Raw genomic sequence first — 13,655 nt, forward strand, 5'->3', positions numbered from 1 at the left:
TGTGCTTTCATTTTCAACGCACCCAAAATTATTTTTCTGGAAAATCTCCTACTGATCTTATGTGTGCAATAGCTTAAAATTGTACATTTTCTTTTCCTTGTGGGGGTGTTTCTGAGGTACCATTTCCCATCCAATTTATGATACAGTACTAACTTCAATTGAGAAGGCTTATGTTCCAACATCTTTCAAAATATTACAACGATTTGTAACACAGAAACACATTTTAAATTTAAGAGAAGACAAAATTAGTTTAAATTTATTGTTTGAGGATTTTTTTTTATTCTCTCTTAATAGAACAGACTCAAAATATAGGAAGTCTGTCCTGAAAAGCAGAAAAACCTGAGAACACACTTAAGGGTTCACAGAAACTCTCCTAGTGAACAGTCTTCTTAATTCTCTGTTACATTTCATGGATCAAAGGACATGATATGCCAGAAAAGAGAAGAAAAATGCACTGTACACAGCCATTACAAGGCAGAAATTTTGTGCATATGGGCCCCTTCAGGGAAAAAATATGTACAGTATGATTTTTCCTTTATTTCATATTTACCTGTTACTAGATCAGAAATTTCACTTTCTCAGACTGTTTAAAAAATCTCTCATATTCTTCCAAAATTATATGAAAGAACTCAGATAAATTTAATAGCTTTTATCAAGTTCTTGTAAGAATCAGGAATTAAATATCTTTTTATTACCTTGAACATATAGATGTCTATTAGGTAGACTATACAAGTTGCTTGGCAACTTAACCTAAAAAACTATCAAGGCTAAGTAAGAGCAGATAAAAAATGTCAGGGAGAACAGGAATGTGTATTCCCATATTGCAGAGGAAAAAAAAAATTAATGAATGACCACTACCTCTAATTCTCTTCCTGGAAGCCAGGATAAGATCTCACATGATTACAACTTGAACTAATTCAAATTCAAAAATGCATATTATTTAATTTCAACTTATGTCAAAGGGAGTGGATCACACTGCTTTGCACCCTTTGGTTGTGTTTTATAAACACACCTCCAAAAAAATTAAGCTCTCACTATATGTTAAACTATTCAACTTACAGATTTTGTTGCCAAAACTAGAATCCTGCTCTGCAAGACACAAACAATTTAAAATTTTTAATTTTTTTCCATCAAAGAAACATATCAGCCATAACAACTTAGAGTCTACAAAAAAGAAATCTTGTGGAAAATATAACTCCAACATTTCAGAGTAAATATATATTTTTTAAGAAACACATCCTCTTCAAGTAGAGAATTAAATTTTTGATTCATACCTTATGAGAATTCATTTTTGGAAGTGAATTTTCCATAGCCAGCCAACCATAATGAGGTAGACATTTCATTTGGGTGAGGAGATTGAGAGGATAATTGTTAAATAATGCATCAGTTCTTAACTGTTAGACTTAACTATTGTTAGACATACCTTTCTAAACATTTCTTTTTAAGAACACAAGAAGGTTTATACTCACTGGGACCTGAGTCTGGGAAACTCAGCATCTTGTCTCCAATGATGGCCAGTATTAGATATTTGGGAAAAGTGTAAGAAATAAGCAAATTATTTTCCTTTGTGTATTTTTATACTTTCCAGCTAAAACCAGAAACTAAGACAAAAATTCAATTTTGATCATTGATTTGGCTCCCTTCCAATATTCTAAATCCTATTTGGTAAGCTCTTGAACAGCTTCCACCATCTTCTTCAGCTTAACTGTCCTCTCGGTGGAAGGTTGTTTCTCTTTTGAGATATCTGCATAGTGACATTAGTAGGTACTCTTCAGTTTTGTGTGGTGAGGAACAGTATATAGTCATTTCTTAGCAGTTTTTCCTTTCATGCTTGATTTAACTGGTATCTACCCTAAGACCGCAGTTATTTTTCTAACCAGAAGACTTCCATACTTCCAGAACCATGCTCTTCCTAACAATGTGTTGTCTTCATTATTTGTACCTTTTCCAATTTCCCTCTAAATCTCTTAGAGACAGCAACAAGAATTTTTTCCAGTATTTATAGATGGGGACTTAAAATAGATTTATACAATAGCATAATGACAGTAAAACTTGTACTTTTTTTCCAATTCCTTCCTTCATAATTCTTTGTGTTCTATAATTTTGTCCCTTCTCCTGACTATCAGGTTAATATTTTTGGGAGTGATATACTGGGACACTGTTATGCTTTTCTGTGTAAGTCATATCAAATTTAGAGCTTGCCATTACACAGATGTTTTTATAGTCATATTTTGCCACATAGGGCACTTTCTGCTCACTGATGCTGAGTTTCAGCTGTCATTTTGCTACCTATTTCACCATATATTATGAAGTCTTCTTGAAATTCTCACTTTAAATTTCATAACCAAGTTTTGAATTTATTTTTTGTCATCTGCAGCTTTTATACTCTTTTTTTTCCCCCAGGGTATTTAAGATTATTTCAGGTTGTAGGAATGCCAGGCCAGGTTTGGACTAAAGCTGCTTATACATGCCATTGTTCTGGATATTGAATGTGCATTCCTGTCCTTTGTATCCTGTTAATAGATTGCTTGCTTGTCTGTAAGAGCACTTCTTATCCTAGAAAAAAAAAAAAAAAAATCGTGAGATTTTCCTTCTTTAAGAGCCTTGGTTGAAGATTCTCCTAGAAAATTAACAGCAGTATATTAGACCATTTGTGATGATTTCATGTTGAGTGGTTTTTTTTTTTCTTTTTTTACCTTATTACATGCATGCAATCTTTTATTATTGTGACCATTCTCACTTCCTCTGTGCTTCAAAAGTTTTTTGAGAAACTTATATTTAACTCATTAGAATTCAAAACCCGTGTTTTCTGACAGTTTTCAATTAGAAGGCCAAGATTAAAAAAAAAAAAAAAAGCTACTGATTTTGGAGGTTAATTGCATCAATGCAAACATTGGACAGCTTAGGAAAGTACCACTTAAACACATAACTGTAACTCATCCCACCCTAAGATGGAAGTCTTGAACAAGTCAGACGGGTCAATCATTAAAACCCCTGGTTAGTTCCCCCCACTAAGAAAAGGGCTTATATGATCACCTTGGATGTAAAAGCCTGCAGATATAGGGGGATACAGCTACATCCCACCATGATTATCTAGAGACAGTTGGTATGAGGAGAACAGTTTTAGGGCATATCTATTGTCAAAGCTATCAGCTTTCTTTTTGTTTCTTAGAATCAACAAACAGATAGGAAAATTACATGCGTATGAAATTTGTATGGAGTCAGCTGAAGTAATCTGGACATTTAGAGACTTTAGTTTGTGGAAGAGAGAAAACAGCATGAGAACAAAAATTTAGGCACATTTGACGATGGTCTGCTTGTAAAACTGTGAGAAATCCACATTACAATCTTTTCATAAGCATCTTTTATACTAAAAGCTGTTTTTATTGGGTTTGGATTTTTTGTTGTTGTTGTTTTAAAAATAAATGCATATTTTTTTAAGTTTCTTAAGGCTGTCATGAATATGGAAGAGCAGATACATCATCTCACATGGACTCCATAATGCAGGCAATATTGTAAACAGCTCTCCAGGGAAAGGTTTCAGAATTGCATTTAATTGCATTTTCCACTTCTTGTAACAGTGAGGGATTAAATTGAGACACAATATAATAGAACCAACTCTTTCCTATATGCTTAAAGAAAGACAGAAAGCTAACTGAAAACTGTGTTTATTAACTTGCTAGGAAAAAAAAAAGCTTCTCCAAAATTAATGAATTTATAAGCCTATTAGTTCTTATGACTAATGGAGAATTCTTCATCTGGAATCTAAATGAATTTTATGAGAGGTTAAGAAATGAGCATGGGAATCTGCTGCATTTATTTTCAAGTGTTTAATTTCTCATAACTTGATGAATCTAACTAAGGACATCGCAGCATCCATGTGAAATGAAAAACAATGCTCAATTAGATATTGTACATTATTCAGGGATGTAACAGGTAGTATGTGTTAGTCAGTATTTGTATCTGTTCATAAGAAATACTAATCTTTTGTATTGCTTTATTGCTTTCCCATTATCCATATACTTTACATGATGTAAATTCTGGAGGTTCTTTCTGGAGATCTTTTATACAAATTTTAGTACTGTAAAATTTGTATTTACGCTCCTTCTTTCTTCTTCTGGAAGAAATCCCTCCTGTATATGCAGCAGAGAAATAAAACATGCCTTTCCAGGCAAACAGTGACTAAATAATCCCCAGTGTGGATCAGCAATATTAGCACCTTTTAAGATAACAGAACCTAACTGGTAAGCAACAACATTTCTCCACTATAAAGGGATTGATATGAGACAAACAAACAAACAACCAACTAAGAACAACTGCTTAATATTAAAAAAAAAATTGTTATAAATACATGTGATATTAAAAATACATGTGATATTATAGAATCACAGACTCATAGACTGGTTTGGCCAGAAGGGACCTTATAAATCATCTAGCTCAGAATCACTTGCAAAGGGCAAGGGACACCTTTCACTAGACCAGCTCATTCAGAGCTCCATCCAATCTGGTCCTGAATACCTGCAGGGATGAAAAGTGCACAGATTCTCTGGACACTTGTTCCTGTGCCTCAGCACACTCACAGTAAAAAATTTCTTCTTTACACCTAATCTAAACCCATCCTCCTTCAGCTTAAGGCCATTTTCCTTGCGGCTTCTGGGTCTCTGACCACTCTGCTTGTCAGAGAGCCGAGTCCTCGGAAGCCGGATAGCGTAATGAAATCTTCCTCTATGAAGGCGGGACAGCTCACAGGCGGCTTTTTTCCAGGAGCGTTTATTGAGGAACAGCAATTCAGGGAGCGAAGGGAAAACAACCACTCCGGGAGGGAGCTCGCTCTGAGAGCGTCGAACAGGGGGCGGAATCGGGATTATAACGGGGACAAGAGAGGGAGGGTCCAGGCATGAAGCGTTCAGTGAGGGAAGGCTTCGGGGGCAGAGTCAGGGTCGAGTGGCAGGGTTATAACCAATGAGGGTAAAGGGAAAGAGCGGTTTCAGGGAAGGAACCAATGGAGGTATAAAGAACAAAGAATTTTCTAGCACCAAGGGATGACAGACATACTGATTGATAACAGGGGAGGCAGGGAACTACACACCTGTCACCTCCCAGGGTAATTCGGGGGGACAGTTTCCCAAGTCCCCTCCCACATCTCCCCCGTTCTTGTTAATTAAATAAATATTTGCCAAAGTCTTGGTAAGCGTCTTTTTGAAGATGGTTAAGGCAACTGAAATCAGAAGGATAATTATGAAAATCCAAAAGAGTCCTTTTAAAATGGAGGCTGCCCACCCGGGAATGCCCCACTGCATCAATAGTTTGTGGACGGGGTCCACAGCCGAAGTTTCCGTTTTGATGTCCTGTACTTCGGTCCGGATCCGCTGGATGTTGGCTTGGATGGAAGTGCTCCGTGATGTTAAATTGAAGCAACACAATCCTTCGAAGTCCTCGCAGCTGTGGCCATGGGCGAGCAGCAGGAAATCAATAGCCGCTCTGTTTTGTAATGTGGCTTGCCTGGTGGTTTGCTGGTCTGCCAGAAGATCGGAGAGGGCGGCAGACGAGGCGTTGGCATGCTTGCTTATCCAACACTCCAGGTGAGAAAGCTCACCGAGGGCCTTAGCTGCTGCATACCATGGTAAAAAGATGGATACAGCGACCCTCTTTGTTTTTCCCCAATCGTAAATTTCGGAGTCACAATTTTCGTCGAATTGAGCATATGATCTTTTGGTGCGTGCCAATTGTCTTTCTTTTTTCCAATCTAGAATTTGAGTTCTGTTTGGAGTGAGGGTAGCAAGCTTGCCAAGGCTGCATGGGCCTCCCTGGAGCCGAGATGGAATTCCCGACCATACTCTGTCCCCACAGATAAGAAACATCCCCCTGGGCAATGTCTTGGGATGAGTGGATGAAACCGAAATCACCTGGCTAGTATAATTGCACCAGGTTTGGCTGTTATATTTTTTACTGATAGGTGTTACATCTTTCCGGTATGTGTTTTTGGCCAAGTCAATTCCGTGCCAATTTTGACTTGGCCTCCTATAATAGAATTTGACACAATATCTAGCTGTGGAGGACCCCAGTAAGTCCAATTCTTGGGGTTCCTCTTTGCTGTTGGGCAAAATTTTGGTCCACTCATCCCAAGTATCGACCGGGTTAGGCCTCCTACCCGTGGTTCGGAGCAGGTCGGAATTGGATACCGGCCAATCATCAGCTACCAAGGGGACCCCTACCAGGCAAGTGGACAGGGGATTGTCCACGTTGCCCATGGCCAGACATAGGTTATCCTGCTGCAAGGACTTTGCCAGCGTGATCCAGACGTTTTCTTTCGGCTGTGGTACCACCCAGCCATCTGCTACATGCAGCCACAGGAGGATGGAAAGCGTGGCTGCAACCAGCTGGGCGCAGTGGGACATCTTCTGTTGTTTCTTTTGGGTGAATGATGTTCTGGCAGCCATCCTAGTACTAAAATTAAACAAAACAATATTACCAACATACATTTGGTTCCCTCCCCTCCCCCAGCTCCCCCTTTTGGGTTAAAATAAAAATAAATTTCAGGACGGAGGGGTAAAGGGATGACGGGTTAGGTATGAGGGTAGAGGGAACGGCACAGGAGGGGATGGGGTGGCGGAAGTTGTTAAGTCTTGCAGAGGTAGGTATGTCCTTGTGATGAGGACCCGGGAGACGATGTTGGGTGGTCTTCCGGTCCTCTTCTTTTTTCTCCGTCGCCACGCCACTGCATTATCTGGTGGTGATTGTGATGGGGTCGCTGGGTTGCTCTTCGCTGGGGGGTCCGTGGTAGTGCTCTCCAGGTACGGTTTGACGTATTTTCCAGGAATCCATTTGGGACCCTGGGCTGTGGAAACACAAGCGTACCCTCTCCCCCACGTTATCAGAGGGTACGGCCCTGAGATGATTTTTGATTCTGGGTCTCTGATGAGGACTGGCGGACGCTCTTTCAAAACTGCTCTGGTGTTATTGCAAAAGTGTCTGAGTGCAGGGGGATTCGGCTCTCGGTCAGAACAATTTAAGAAATTAAGAACATAAAGTGCCTTGCATAATCTTTCAACTGGTGTCATGGCCAGAGCCGAATCGTGTTGTTGTTCTAGCAGCCTTTTTAACTCTTTGTGGGAGCGTTCCACTATTGCCTGTCCTGTGGGGTTATGGGGAATGCCGGTGGAATGGGCAATTCCCCATTGTTGTAGAAATTGTGCGAATCTTGTCGAGGTGAATCCAGGCCCATTGTCCGTTTTGATGGCTTTTGGGACTCCTAATGTGGCAAATGCCATGAATAGATGTTTGATGATATCTTTTGTTTTTTCACCAGTGTGGAGTGACGCGAACACGGCCCCAGAAAATGTGTCTATGGACACATGCAGGTATTTCAGGCGGCCAAAAGGATTATAGTGAGTGATGTCTGTTTGCCACAGCTCCAATGCTGCCAACCCTCGGGGGTTTATCCCCGTTGGCAGCGGTGGAAGGGCGAAGGATTGACAGCTTGGGCATGTGGCTAGTATGGCTTTGGCTTGTTCTTTTGATATTTTAAATTGTCGGGCAAGGGCAGGTGCATTTTGATGGAAAAACGCATGGCTGAGCCTTGCCTGTGCAAAGATGTCTGGTAAGGTTAATGAAAGTGCAGGTGCAGAGTAATGAGATGTCATTGCAAGGAGGTCGGCCATCCGGTTCCCCTCTGCAATAGCTCCTGGCAGGTCTGTGTGAGCTCGGACATGCATAATATAATAGAGTTGCTCTCGGTGGGAGATCAGCCAGATTAATTCCGTGAGCAAATCGAATAACTGTTTGTTTTGAACTTCTTTGAGCAGGGCGTGTTCTGCCCGTTCTGCTACTCCGGCAACATAAGCCGAATCTGTTACCAGATTGAAAGGTTGCTGAAATTTTTTGAATGCTCTCACGACCGCAGCAAGTTCTGCGATCTGGGGGGAACCCTCAACCAGTTGGATGTCAGACTCCCACTTCTGACTCTCCGGGTCCTTCCAAGTGATCACCGATTTGTGGGATTTTCCCGACCCATCGGTGAACACCGTGAGAGCACCTTTAATAGGTGTTTTATTTTTGAATGACTTTGGGGCCAAATATAACGTGTCTTTGAATATTTTATGTTTAGGGTAATGAATGGAAATCTGTCCAGGGTAACTGTCTAAAGCAATTTGCAAACTTTCGTTTGTCTGAAGCAGGGATTCCAATTGTTCCAAATTAAGAGGTAGGTAAATGCACGCCGGGTCACACCCTGCGAGGGTCCGGAGGCGTTGTCTGGCCTTTATTATTATTCTAGCCATCAACTCTGCAGGAGTTGAAATAGTTTTCGCTGGCTGGTGCGGGAGAAACAGCCACTCAATGATAAGGAGTGGGTCCTTCCGCCCAGCGTCCCATTGAAAAAGCAGACCATGGAAGTTTGGGCACTTACCCAGTATGGCAAGGGTGACGGGAAGGAGCCGATCCACACGGTGGGCCTGACGGGATCGTATGGCCTCAGCGACTCTCTCCAGGGCTCTTTTGGCGGCAGGTGTTAGCTCGCGAGGGGAAGCTAGGTCGCTATCTCCTCGTAGCAGGTTGAAGAGCGGCGCCAGCTCCTCTGTGGTGAGTCCCAGGAGAGGTCGGATCCATGTGATGGTACCGCAGATCTGCTGGAGATCCCGCAGGGTCCGTGGGTCGTCTTTGATGGTGACAGATTGGGGCGCGACAGTCCTTCCCGTAATGTGAAAGCCCAAATACTTCCATGGCGCTGACAGCTGGATCTTTTCTTCAGCAATTTCAAACCCTGCAGCTTTAATGGCTTTAACAGTTTTGGAAAGTGTGATCTGCAGATAAGCTTGTGTTTCAGCGCAGATCAAGACATCATCCATATAATGCAGGATGATCGCTTCAGGGAACAGCTTTCTGATTGGCGAAAGCACCTGGGCCACAAAAGTTTGGCAGAGCATTGGAGAATTTTTCATTCCCTGGGGCAAAGTGGCCCATTGGTACCTCTTATAAGGCTCCGCCCTATTGATGGAAGGGACGGAGAACGCGAATCTGGGGGCATCTCCGGGATACAATGGGATGTTGAAAAAACAGTCCTTGATGTCAATGACTGCGAGCTGCCAATCCCGGGGAAGCATGGAGGGTGAGGGAAGGCCAGGCTGCAGGGGGCCCATGTCCTCGATTACCTCATTGACCCTGCGCAGGTCTTGGAGCAGGCGCCATTTGTCTTTGCCAGGTTTTTTAATAACAAAGACAGGAGTGTTCCAGGGGCTGGTGGAGGGTATTAAATGCCCCAGGCGGACCTGCTCCTCTACTAATTCATGGAGCGCTTTTAATTTCTCCTCCACAAGGGGCCACTGATCCACCCACACGGGAACATCGGTCTTCCAATTCAGCGGTGGGGAGGTGCGCTCCGCAGTGGCCCATACTAAAAATCCCATGCAGGGCTAGGGATATCGAGGCGGGCACCCCATTGGGACAAAACGTCCCTGCCTAATAACATGATGTTAGATGAAACAACAAAAGGCCGAATGGTGGCAATCTGTCCCTCAGGGCCCTCCACACTTACCAGGTGTTTGCTGCGCATGGAGTTGACAGCTCCTCCCACTCCGGAGATTGTGCCACAAGGGGGCACCAACTCCCAGTCGCGGGGCCACTTTGACCGGGGTATGATGGTGACGTCTGCCCCGGTGTCTGCCATCAGGTCCAGTTTGATGGACTTTCCCTGAAGCGATAAAACAGTCTCAATCATTGGTCTGGATTTGCAAACATTTTGTGTGAGGAAGACAAAATTGTCTTCCCCGGAGTCATGTCCAGCGAAATAGTCCTGTGCTGGTGGATCGGTGAGGTCGGTCACGTCGAGGAGGTACATGGCAGCGAAGGGGAGCCCCTTGGTGATGGTGCAAGGTGGTTGATGGCAGACGACCGAGACGGTGACCTCGGACCCCGGCTGAAAACACACCACTTCAGGAACGACGGTAACACGGTCTGGTGTGAGCCTGCAATCTCCGAGTATTAACACTGTTACCTCACAATTATGGTAAGGGGGTTCCAGGAACCCAGCGGGAACTCTCACCAGGTCCTCATCCTGGAGAGTCACAGTGATGGAGCTTTTGAGGACCCGGTGAGTGTCTGAATTTAAGTTGCGGGTTCTACGGAAGAGGCGGAGCCCGTCGTCGTGGCTCCGCCAACCCTCCGGAACTGTCCGCTGGGCCACCGGTCCTCTTGGATGGTGGGGAGGCCTGGGCGCTGTGAGGGGCCACTTGTTGTCCTTGCGCGGCCCCTCCCCGCGCTCCGCGACCCGTTTCCCGCCTGCTGATGGTAGGGCATCGGGTTCCTGGGTATTGGTCTTGGGGAGGGTGTGTACGAGTAGTGTGGTTGCTCCGGGGGCCAGTATGGGCAGTTGGCTTGTATGTGGCCCATCTGGCCACACCCGAAGCACCGGATGGTGTTCATCGTCAACATTGCCTCCCCAATCCCCTTACTTACTGCAAGGGCGACAGTGGTCTCGGTGGAGGTGGCTTTCGTGCAGGCCTCCACCATCTGTGCGATGGTGGGTTCGGGGTCCTGAGGTAAAGTCCTTAATATCTTCTTTGTCTCGGCTGTCGCGTTGGTCATGGCCATCTTTCTCAGGAGCTCTTCCCTCGCTGCAGGATGGTCTATCTGCCGGTCGATGGCCTCCCTCAGCCGGTCCACGAATTTTATGAAAGATTCCTCTGGGCCCTGGGTAATAGCTGAAAAGTTCTGGAGCGGGGTTTTCCCATCGGGGATTTTTAACAGTGCCGCTCGGCCAGCCTCCTTGATGTCATCTAGGACTTCCGTGGGTAACAGTATTTGGTCCTCTGGCTGGCTGAATTCCCCCTCCCCTGCCAGGGCTTCTATGGCTTCCTCTCCCTCTCCAATTGCCTCTGCTAAATTGTGTTTTTTCAGAAGAGGCTTGAGGAGCTTTCTCCATTGAATGTCCCACAATAAAAGCTCGGTGGGAGTGAGCAGGGACTTGGCAATATATTTAACGTCATGCTGGACCAATGTATGGCCCGAGAAAGTGAGGTCCAATACATTCTTAAAGAAAGGAGAGTCTCGACCATAGTCTTTGGCAGCCTTCCTCAGTTCTTTAATCTCCACATATGGGAGTTGCTCCCAGTGTGGCCGCTGCCCCCTGGTCCTCACCACAGGTGCTGCGAACGGCCCCAGATCTTTTGCAAATTCCAAATCCCCATCCTTAATTGCCTCTGCCCTGATCCGGGCCCACCCACCTCCCGGCCTAGGTGTGGGCCGGGGGCTGTCGCTGTCCTCATCCTCATCGGAGGATGAGGCAGGACGAGCAAGGGCTCGGACCTTCCCCTTGGCCGGTGGGCTTCGGTGGCATGAAGCCCGGCAGGCCAAGATGGCCTGCTTCCGGCCAGGCCGACCTCCGGTTCCGGTGGCGTGGGAACCAGAAGAGGCCTGAGGGGAGGCGTGGCCAGGCTCACCCACCGGGGCGTGGCCTTCCGGCAGGGGGTTCCCTCCCACCGGGGCGTGCCCTTCCTGCAGGCCGGTCCCTCCCGCCGGGGGCCCACCCAGGGGTGTGGCCATGGGGGCTGGAGGGGCGGGTCCCGACGACGTAACAATCGACGCGGTGGTAGGGGCGGGACCCGACGCAGGGGCGGCACTCGACGGGGGTGGAACCTGAGGGGGACTGGCAGGGGCCCGAAGGGAGTGAGGAGGTGGAGAGGAGGCGCCATTTTGTCCCTCGGTGGCGGGCTGCTCGGCCATGTGGCCGGCGCCATTTTGTGAGGTGTGGTGACAGAGATCAGGAATCGAATAACATGGTTTTAAACTGGGTACAGGGGTTTGAGGGCTTTGGGGAGAGGAAAGAGTCGCACTGGGATGGCCAGTCCCAGGACGAGGAGAGGGCAGAGTGGGGCGGGGAGCAGCAGGGAGACGGTAGCAGCCCTGTGCCTGGTTATGGCAGGATCTGCTGCCCGACCCACCCTTAGGGGAAACCGGGTTAGGAGTGGGGGGGGCGGAATGAGGTTTAGGAGAACCGGGAACCCAACTCTCACCCTTTTGTTTAAATAAAGTGTAAATAGAATGAAAAAGTGGAAAAAAATGCCCCACAGAAAAATTCCCCTTTACTTGTAATGCGTATAACAGTTTCCCAATATTTCCCCAGAAAATAAGAGAAGAAAAATCATCCCTGGAGGTGTCAGGGAAGTTATCGAAAATAAGATTAACAAAAGCCTTAAGGTCCCTCTTTTTAAAAGAAATGTTACCCAAAACAAGGGAGGATTTAACGTGGAGGTAAAAATCCCGCCGGGCAGGAGACAAGCGATTGCCCATTCTCACTGCAGAAAAAGGAAATCCCCAAAGAGACAAAGCGAGAAACGAAAAGGAAAAGAGACAGGGTCGGGTGCCAGACAGGGCACCAGGAACTCACCACAAAAAGACCGCTGTCAAAACGAAAAAGCCTCTGAGGGGGAGAGGAAGCGCTGCAGGTCTCGTCCCGTTCGGAGTCTGCTCCCAAACTCGAAGTCGAACCAGGACGAGGTGTCTGCAGCCCGCGAGGTAGGCGATCTTCTTCAACGAAGAGCAGCCGCTCGTGGAACTGGCGGCGAACGGCGCTTTTCGTCCTCGGGCAGCCGGATCACAGAGCCGAGGCAGCCGAGGAGACGCTCTGCGGCTGACTCCTGAGAGGGGCCAGTCTGTTCGGGCGCCAGTTGCGGCTTCTGGGTCTCTGACCACTCTGCTTGTCAGAGAGCCGAGTCCTCGGAAGCCGGATAGCGTAATGAAATCTTCCTCTATGAAGGCGGGACGGCTCACAGGCGGCTTTTTTCCAGGAGCGTTTATTGAGGAACAGCAATTCAGGGAGCGAAGGGAAAACAACCACTCCGGGAGGGAGCTCGCTCTGAGAGCGTCGAACAGGGGGCGGAATCGGGATTATAACGGGGACAAGAGAGGGAGGGTCCAGGCATGAAGCGTTCAGTGAGGGAAGGCTTCGGGGGCAGAGTCAGGGTCGAGTGGCAGGGTTATAACCAATGAGGGTAAGGGGAAGGAGCGGCTTCAGGGAAGGAACCAATGGAGGTATAAAGAACAAAGAATTTTCTAGCACCAAGGGATGACAGACATACTGATTGATAACAGGGGAGGCAGGGAACTACACACCTGTCACCTCCCAGGGTAATTCGGGGGGACAGTTTCCCAAGTCCCCTCCCACATTTCCTGTTGTCTTTTCACTACATGCCATTGTAAAAGGTTCCTCTCCAGCCTTCTTGTAAGATCCTTTTAGGTACTAGAAGGTGTTATAGGGCTCCATGGAGCTTTCTCTTCTGCAGGCTGAACAAGCCCTACCCCTCAGCCTGTCTTACTGGGAGATGAGAGGTGTTCCAATACTCTGATTAACTTAGTGGGACTCCTTTGGACTCATTCCAATAGGTCCATGTCTTTCTTCTTTGGGGGCCCCCAGAGCTGGATGAAGTATTCCAGGTGGGATTTCACAAGGACAGAGTAGAGGTACAGAATCATCTCCACTAATCATCTCATTTTGATGTAGCCAGGCTGCAAGTGCACATTGATGAGTCACATTGAGCTTTTCATCCATAAACACTCCCCAGTCTTTATTCCTAGGGTTCCTCTTGATAATTCTCCTCCCAGCCTCTCTTGGTGCTTGGGATTGTCCCAACCCAGGTGCAGGACCTTGTATTCAGCCTTGT

The 13,655-nt window shown here is 46.3% G+C and overlaps 1 protein-coding gene across 1 annotated transcript; it reads right to left on the reverse strand.

Moving 5' to 3' along the window:
* Positions 1 to 4,751: 4,751 nt before the first annotated feature.
* LOC144245929 (uncharacterized) lies at positions 4,752 to 12,866 on the reverse strand. Its single transcript, XM_077781509.1, has 2 exons — positions 12,383 to 12,866; positions 4,752 to 6,447 (listed from the first exon to the last, which is right to left on the reverse strand). Exon 2 carries the CDS (start codon positions 6,438 to 6,440, stop codon positions 5,082 to 5,084), a length of 1,359 nt encoding a protein of 452 aa, XP_077637635.1. The 5' UTR covers positions 6,441 to 6,447; positions 12,383 to 12,866; the 3' UTR covers positions 4,752 to 5,081.
* Between the last annotated feature and the right edge of the window lie 789 nt (positions 12,867 to 13,655).

This window comes from Lonchura striata, chromosome 2 (assembly GCF_046129695.1).
Source record: "Lonchura striata isolate bLonStr1 chromosome 2, bLonStr1.mat, whole genome shotgun sequence".
NCBI lineage: Eukaryota > Metazoa > Chordata > Aves > Passeriformes > Estrildidae > Lonchura > Lonchura striata.

What these genes read in the sequence shown, in the direction of transcription:
- LOC144245929 (XM_077781509.1), bottom strand. Translation starts at nt 6,440, where the DNA reads ATGGCTGCCAGAACATCATTCACCCAAAAGAAACAACAGAAGATGTCC.